Genomic DNA, 8,296 nt, shown 5'->3' with positions numbered 1-8,296 from the left:
TGCTTGCTCAGGGGGTGTGGCCCCGACCTTGCCGGTCACGTGCATTCTACGTGCGGAGGGTTCCAGGCATCATCTTTGCCTCGTGATTGTTTCGGCGCGCTCTCACTCGCCGTCCCCTTCCATCTCCACCGATGGATCTCACCCCCGATGCTCGCATGCACCATCACCGCCGCGGTCACCCACGCTGGGCCCCTCCTTTTATCCGTTGCCGTCAGCGCTGGCTAGGCTGCCCCAACCCGCTGTTCTTGCAACTCAACAAACTCAGCCTCCCCTAAGCTATTCACTCCTAATGCCCGTCCCTTTGCCCCTCCCATCGTGGTGTTCCCCACCTTCAATTTGTGTCCAGTCCGCACCACCGCTTCCCTAATTTCCAACGCGAGCAACTTCCCTTGTTTGCAACGCGAGCAACATCCCCTTTTTGTTCCCCTGCCCTATTGATGTGACCATCCTGTAGGCATATGTGCAGCCATACGATGCTCTATACCCGCGTATGATGACCGCTGTGAGGCATCCCTCTCTGACGACCTCTCCTCCAATGGATCCATTGTATCTGAGGTCAATGACGAGCACTTAGGATGCCGTCATCAACCACGACAGTGGCATCTTCTCCACCAGGTACAAGTTTTTTTAATGCTCATGCGTTGTCATCCTCTTTGATTAATGAGCCACTACTGGCTTAGTAGATCAGGTGAGCATGCAGATCCCAAGAACTCATGGTACTACGAATGCCTTTCTATGCGCTACCGGTGTCACATAGAACGATCATCCATCCCAGCTTTTGTTGAGTTTGATTTTCTGCCTGAGTGCCAATATACTCTACATTAGAGAGCGCTCTTAGGGCGCATTTGGCAGCCTGCATCACCTTTAGACTAGACCTAGATGGTGCAGGTAGCCATGATTGGTAGTCTGGATGGAGTCATGAGCCAGATCCGTCGCGTGCAAAAGAGGCCTCTCAGCCTGCAACGCGTGGAACATAAAAATCGATCATTCCACGCGATGCAGTCTCAAAGCGGCACTCACGACGTGTTGCAGTGACCCCCCGGTGGAGCAAACCGCGTGAAGGAGGAAGCAGACTAGCAGAGGAAGAAGGCGCAGGGCCTCCTGCCGTCGCGACACCGTCCCTACCACCGCGACGCCATCTCTGCCGCCGCGTCTGTCGCCCGCCTCCCCTGCGTCTCGGACGCCCTCCCCATTGCCACATCCCATGTGACGCCATGCCCGCCGCCGCGTCCGTCACCAGCCTCCCCCACATCTGTAGCGAAATTGAAGTGCTTGGATCCGAGGCTGAGATCCCTGCCGTCCAAATTGAAGTCCTTGCCATGCCAATCGAGATCCTTATTCAAAGCTCGAGCTCCCTATGCCCACAACGATGTCCCCACGCCAAGATTCCACGGTCGCTCGCGTGGCCGGAGGAGGACGTGGAGTTCTTCCGAATGTGCAGGCGTGCAGCTGCGTGGTCAGGGATGTTGCGTTTGTTGCCCTCCTGCTTCCACCTGCTCAGCTCCCCCACGTCCAGCGCAAGTCGTCCCCACCACCGCGAAGCTGTCCCCACTGCTGCGAAGCTGTCCCGTTGCTGCTACGCCTTCATCGTGTCCCGCACGATGTCGACGCCCTTCGACCGCGTGAAGAGGAAGAAGAGACGGCGGGTGAGGGCGAGGAAGAAGAGAGCCGCGGCCGGCCAGGGGCTGCGGCCGCCGTTGCGCGAGCCGGCAGGGGTTGGTGAGCGGCGCGAGTGGCCAGCAGGGCTGCGAGCGGGCGTCGTCGACGTGGGGTAGCGAGCGGCGGGGTGCGGCCAAGCCGATAGCGTGCGAGCGGCCAGCAGGGCAGCGAGCAAGAGCGTCCGGGACCGGCTCCCGCGGCACCTCCTCCTCGTCGGCACCCGCGGTCCTCCACGCCGCCAGCACCCATGATCCTCCTCCATGCTGCCGGCGTCGGCGCCCGTGGCGGGATTGATGGAGGGACGAGGCGAAGGGCATAGCGTCGGCGCCCGTGGCGGGATTGATGGAGGGACGAGGCGAAGGGAGAGAAGAATTGATTTACTTTAGTCCATGTGCAAGGTAGTCACACCAATTCATCCAACCCAGCAAACATCCTCGAAACTTAGTTAGTAGCATAATGTGCAGATTTGCCAATCAATATCTCTGCACCTATAAGCTTGGTCCGTCTGGCTCGAGCCTGACTCACGGGCCCTTACCAATTGTGCTGGAGCTCGGCGTAGCACCCCAATCTCGCTAGCAACAAACGTCGTCCGACGACACGCCTGCACCCAGCTTTGCGCTAACGGCTAACCGGACGCTGACTGACGCTGAGGAGGCGAGAAGAGCAGCAGCGGCAGTTCGTCGGGAACAGGAAAAATCAGCGCCCACGCGTTGCTCCGAGCGCGCGACAGGCGTGCGCCTCCACACCAGCGCCGCGGCGTCCAGCGACCTCGCAAACACATTTTATAACCGAGCACGCGGCAGGCAATGGGAAACGGCGAGACCGAGAAGACGAAGGCCACCGAAGGGCGGCTCACCGGTCGCGAACCACCCTCCTCGCACGAGTCGAAGCGGCGTCGCAGCCTGCCTGGCGGAGCCATGGCCGACCGCTTCTTCCCCAACGACTTCCCCGACTTCGTCGCCGAGGCCGAGGCCCCCGGAGGCGACGGCGACCGGCGGCCCGCGGGGGTCCGGGGCCTGCTCTCGCTCCCGTACGCCAGGCTCTCCGATCGCTTCCTCCGCGCCGCGCGCCGTCTCAAGGACAAGGCACGCCCCCGCTGGCCTCTGCTCGCCCCCATCTGGTTTCCTGCCGCGCGCCCGCCAGCTGCTCGACTGATTGCTCGGCTCTGCACCCCCCCTGGCTGCAGGTGGTGGAGGAGACGTGGGTGAAGGCGGGGCGGCAGGTGACGGACTACACGCTCTACACGGGCGCGCTCGGGACGGCGCTGCTGCTGTTCAAGTCCTTCCGGGTCACCGGCGACCGCGGGGACCTCGCCCTCGCCGCCGACATCGTCCACGCCTGCGACGACGCGTCGCGGGGCCTACCGTAAGACGAAGCCCACGCTTGAATAGCTTCGTACTGGTTGCGGGTTGGATCTTTCGTTTACTGGTTGGTAATGATATGGTGGGGGTGTGTGGCCTGGGTGTGTAAGGCGCAGGTTCTTGACATTCATATGTGGGAGGGCCGGTGTCTGCGCTCTTGGAGCGGTGATTGCCAAGCATTGCGACGATCAGCTGAGGGTCACCCAGTATCTGAGCTCCTTTGATGAGGTGAGGCTTCTGATAAGCGTGATTCTGGTTTTATGAGTCAATTTGTTACTTTGTCGGTGCAGTGCATGTGCGTTGTGGCTACATGGCTGTAGAGTGTAGAACAACAGATGGAATAATTTGTAGTCCTAATGTTGTAGACTCAGCTGTTGTTTGTGATTTTTTGTAGATAACAATCACTGAGAAAGTACCAAATGAGTTGCTGTATGGAAGGGCGGGGTATCTATGGGCTTGCTTGTTCTTGAATAAGCATCTCAGCGAGAAGACGATCCCACTTGAACACATTGTATGTTGATGATGTAGTTCTGTTATATAATTTTCTTTCACATTTCTTTTTTTAATTAGGCTCATGTGAAAGGCACTGAAGTCTTACTGGATCAACCACTTCAATTGTGTAGAATTCTGTGGCAAAGGACATCATTAGGGAGGGAAGAAAGCTTTCAAGCAAGGGGAGTAGCCCGCTGATGTACGAATGGCATGGGAAGAAGTACTGGGGTGCTGCCCATGGTCTTGCTGGAATCATGCACGTGCTCATGCACACTGAACTGAAACTGGATGAGCAGGATGATGTGAAGAACACCCTGCGGTACATGATCAAGAACCGGTTTCCTAGTGGCAACTATCCCTCAAGTGAAGGCAATGAATCCGATCGGTTGGTGCACTGGTGTCACGGTGCCCCTGGTGTTGCTCTTACACTGGCTAAAGCATATGAGGTGATTGCTGCATCTGTTTACACTTGCTTTAATGCATTTCTTTTTTCTCTAGAACACGTAGGAGAGCTGTATATCTTTTAATTATAGAAGGAAAAAAAGGTACAACCCCTATAAAATACTTGGTACATGCATGCCAGTATGCCACGCAACAAGAAAAACAATGAACAAAAAGAAAAGGCATCAGCCCTATCCTGGCTTTGCTCCACTGCATCTCCCATTGTGCATCTGCATGTATTCAGTATGTTCTTCAGGTTTGGTAGAGTGTTTAAATGATGACTGAAGCTATAAATCTATTAATCTTTGATGTGGTCATCATGGGTAACTACATTTGTATTTCAGGTATTCCATGATGATCATTTCAAGCAATCAGCTGCAGGGGCTGCAGAGGTTGTCTGGAACCGAGGACTTCTGAAGAGAGTTGGAATATGTCACGGTGTAAGCGGGAATGCCTACACATTCCTCTCACTGTACAGGCTAACTGGCAATGTTGAGTATCTCTATCGGGCGAAGGCTTTTGCATGCTTTCTTCTCGAGAAAGCTGATGAGTTCATTGCTGAGGGGGCCATGCATGGGGGTGATCGCCCGTTTTCACTGTTTGAAGGGAAGGCTGGGATGGCATACCTCCTCTTGGACATGGTTGATCCATCTGAATCAAGGTTTCCGGCCTATGAACTTTGATAGATCGCATCTGCCTGTGAGTCGGTCTGAAGAACTTATCTTGTGTTTTCTTGTTTACTCTGTAATGTGTACCTTCGACCTCGGTGCATTTCCTGTGTGTGTGTGTGTGTGTGTGTGTGTGTGTGTGTGTGTGTGTGTGTGTGTGTGTGTGTGTGTGTGTGTGTGTGTGTGTGTGTGTGTGTGTGTGTGTGTGTGTGTGTGTGTGTGTGTGTGTGTAAATTTCAGTGTTCCTGATGTTGCAAACTTGACCTTTTGTAAGTATATGTGTGAAGGTTTTCGGCAATGAGGATCATCAAATCATGTTTATGCTGGATATGTCTGTACTTCTATCTCTTGTCTATGAGAGCGGAGTTTCAGAAGCTTACCCTAGGACTTATGATTTAAGAGTATTATATACACTTGTGTCTGTTTCAGAATGGAACGTATACTCCCTCTGTTCAGAAATGATAGGTATATTTGAAATTGGGAAAAGTTTTCCGAAGTAGATTTTGAGTCCCAATTTTTCTTATGATATAATGTCAATTGCTAAATACTCAATATCATCTCAAAAAGGCTTTAAGTATAAATATATTAATGCAAATTTTATAGATTAGACATGCTTATAATTTAACTAATTATTGGTTAAAATATGTAAAGTTTGACTTTTTCCAGATCAAAATATGCCTATCGTTTCTGGTTTACAGTATGTTTTCATTGTAATCAGAATGGAACATATTCAAGTTAAAAGGTTACAGTATGCTTTCTTTGTAATCCCGGAGTAATTGTTGTGGATTTGGAATCCTTCCGCTCAAACCCCTAAACCGTAAATAGACTGCAGATTTGCCGCGCTTTTGGAAAACCAGGATTTTTGCTTAAATTGGTGAGATCCTAGGATTTCAATCCAAGTTCTCGAAACCATATCAGTATAAGGAAGGAAAAAAAACAATAAGGTTTACCCTAGTTCATTTCATGGTTTTAAGTTTGCACAGACGATAGTTTGGAGTTGTGTTCAGAAATTCTGGCAGTTACTATGCTGCATGATTTTCAGTTGCATTGGTTTTCATGGACTGCGCTTTTGCCTTCCCATGGTTTGATAAACTAATCTTAGCTATGATGGCATATAATTTGAAGGAATTTCAGTTACCTTTTTTTTTCAAAAAATATAGTCAAGTTTCAAGATTGTTCGCTACCAGATGTTGTTCCAGAGGAAATATATATGGATTGATTGCAAGAGTGTGTTTTTGCCTCTGATAAGATATTTCAATGCCTTCTAAATAAATCCGAATTTACCTTGTGCACTGTGCACAATAAATTAAACGTAAGAAATTTGGAGTTTACTTAGCTAATTTTTCGTTGTTCTTTTGACTGACTGCATTACGTACCTTGAGCAGAGGGCCCAAACGGTCTTGCACGCCACTGGTGAGGTGATGCTGATCCACGGATCCTGAGATTCTAGCTAATGCAGCGTTTGTTCTGGTCTTGAGAAGACGCCAAGGCTGCAAGCGACGTAGCGGAAGGGTAGAGGCAGAAAAGACAAAGCCCGAGGCAGCAGACAAATGGGAAAGTGACGAGCCGTTGGTGCACATCTTTTTCACTGCCTGGGCACTCCCGACCTGTAAGCTGAACGGAACATCTCGGTCTCGGGCCGGCCTCGAGGAGCAGCAGTGCAAGCAGCAATGGCGCAGGAGATCAAGCACACCCATCTCCCCATCCGCGGGCTCAACCTCCATGTCGCCCAAGTAGGCAAAGGTGAGGTCTTTTGGCACGAACATTGCTGGCCGGCCGTGATCCATTCACCGATCCCAACTATTTCTGATTATTTGTTCTTGTTTTTTTTTTTTGTTACTGCAGGTGAGCTGGGGACGGTGGTGTTCCTGCACGGCTTCCCGGAGATATGGTACTCGTGGCGGCACCAGATGCTGGCCGTCGCCGCCGCCGGCTACCTCGCCATCGCGCCGGACTGCCGCGGGTACGGCCTCTCGGACCAGCCGCCGGAGAACGAGGAGGCCTCCTGGGATGACCTCGTCGCCGACGTGCTCGCCATCCTCGACGCTTACTCCATCCCCAAGGTAGGATTTGCATTTTAGCACCGCGAGCACTTAAAAACCTGACGAGAGACTTCCGTGGCCGTAACTGTCTGTTTGCCTCTTCGATCGGCGCGTGCTGCGTGCAGGCGTTCTTGGTGGGCAAGGATTTCGGCGTCATGCCGGCATACGAGTTCGCGTTGCGGCACCCGGACCGCACCCGCGGCGTGGCGTGCCTGGGCATCCCCTTCAACCCCGCGCCCACGTCCTTCGACGCCATGCCCGAAGGCTTCTACATCCGGCGCTGGCGCGTGCGTTCCTGTGCCTCTAACCGCATCGGCCTCTGCCTCTCATCTGCTCTCGTCTTAATCGAATTGAAGCTGCTCCTCTGCAATTGGTGTTGACTTGAGTCCATACGTTCTTTTTTGCCTCTGCCAGGAGCCTGGCAGGGCGGAGGCTGACTTCGGCCGGTACGCCGTGAGGCGCGTGGTGCGCACCATCTACGTGCTCTTCTCCGGCGCCGAGATCCCGACGGCGAAGGAGGGGCAGGAGATCATGGACCTGGCCGACCTGTCCACGCCCCTGCCGAAGTGGTTCACCGAGGAGGACCTCGATGCCTACGCCAAGCTGTACGAGAAGTCCGGCTTCCGCTACCCTCTTCAGATGCCATACAGGTAACAGTAACACTGCAAGCACTGAAGTCCTCTTTCCAGCAAAATGGAAAGATACTGAACTGCAAGTAGTAGCACATGTAGTCATCAGTCATGCAACACAGGTCAGTGTTCATTGCTTTGCTTCCATGGTGGAGCAGGGCTATACACAAGATACCGAACCGGCTGGACGCCAAGTTCCAGGTGCCGGTGTTCATGGTGATGGGGGAGAAGGACTACTGCTTCAAGTTCCCGGGGTTCGAGACCGCGCTGCGTGGCGGCATCATGGAGACCTTCGCGCCGGACCTGAAGATCACCTACATTCCGGAGGGGAACCACTTCGTGCAGGAGCAGCTCCCGGAGCAGGTCAACGAGCTCCTCCTCGGCTTCTTCAAGGACCACCCCGTCGTCGCCGCGTGAGATGCCACTGAGACCGTGAGAACAACATTTTCAGCAGTTGCTTCACTATCGCCGTTGGTCATGTAGCTCTGAATTTTTCTCGGGTAATAATAAAAATGCACACGTTTCTAGAACTTGAACCTACTTATAGAATGTTGCGGATATTTCAAGACACTAATTTTGCTATGCATCTATCTACTACCCATATAAACTCACCAGTTAGTTCTTTTCTATATCCACACAACTAACTCCCCCCTTAGATAGTCTTTCTTTCGTCCACACCATTTTATGCACTCAGAAATCCAACTATATTGAAATGGACCATCAAGATCTCTCCTCAATCCATCTTCTCTCATCACTCAAATCCAACGATCCTCAATCCATCTTCTCTCTCATCACTCAAATCCAACGGCCCACGATTAGTCCTCCACTCGCCCCCACCGTCCGCGCCCACCCCTCGCGCGCGTCACCCCCCACGGGGTACTCCGTACGCCCACCCACCCCACCCACCCCATGGAGACACCAAGCCCTCGATTCTCAATCAAAACCGATTCCTCAACTCCTCAGCTCTCCTCTCACATCTCAACCATTGCCGTCGACTGCGGGGC

General features: G+C 52.8%; 2 protein-coding genes across 4 annotated transcripts; both read left to right on the top strand.

Annotated features, from left to right (window-relative positions):
* Window positions 1-2,330: 2,330 nt before the first annotated feature.
* Window positions 2,331-5,034, top strand: LOC117840512 (lanC-like protein GCL2). Of its 2 annotated transcripts, none has more exons than XM_034721024.2 (6): window positions 2,331-2,744; window positions 2,846-3,024; window positions 3,131-3,248; window positions 3,415-3,531; window positions 3,644-3,958; window positions 4,298-5,034. In XM_034721024.2, the coding sequence occupies exons 1-6, from the start codon at window positions 2,466-2,468 to the stop codon at window positions 4,634-4,636; spliced, it is 1,347 nt and encodes a 448-aa protein (XP_034576915.1). In that variant the 5' UTR covers window positions 2,331-2,465; the 3' UTR covers window positions 4,637-5,034. The 2 variants fall into 2 exon arrangements, with proteins under 2 accessions (XP_034576915.1, XP_034576916.1); XM_034721025.2 differs by having other exon boundaries at window positions 2,332-2,744; window positions 3,137-3,248.
* Window positions 5,035-6,142: 1,108 nt separating this feature from the next.
* Window positions 6,143-7,874, top strand: LOC117840513 (epoxide hydrolase 1). Of its 2 annotated transcripts, none has more exons than XM_072290907.1 (5): window positions 6,143-6,369; window positions 6,472-6,684; window positions 6,789-6,950; window positions 7,078-7,313; window positions 7,415-7,874. In XM_072290907.1, exons 1-5 carry the CDS (start codon window positions 6,292-6,294, stop codon window positions 7,707-7,709), a joined length of 984 nt encoding a protein of 327 aa, XP_072147008.1. In that variant the 5' UTR covers window positions 6,143-6,291; the 3' UTR covers window positions 7,710-7,874. The 2 variants fall into 2 exon arrangements, with proteins under 2 accessions (XP_072147008.1, XP_072147009.1); XM_072290908.1 differs by having other exon boundaries at window positions 6,164-6,369; window positions 7,451-7,874.
* Window positions 7,875-8,296: the final 422 nt, after the last annotated feature.

This window comes from Setaria viridis, chromosome 9, assembly GCF_005286985.2.
Source record: "Setaria viridis chromosome 9, Setaria_viridis_v4.0, whole genome shotgun sequence".
Taxonomy (NCBI): Eukaryota; Viridiplantae; Streptophyta; class Magnoliopsida; order Poales; family Poaceae; genus Setaria; species Setaria viridis.
Note: the sequence above shows the minus strand (reverse complement) of the source record. Positions and strands in the feature narration are given on the sequence as shown.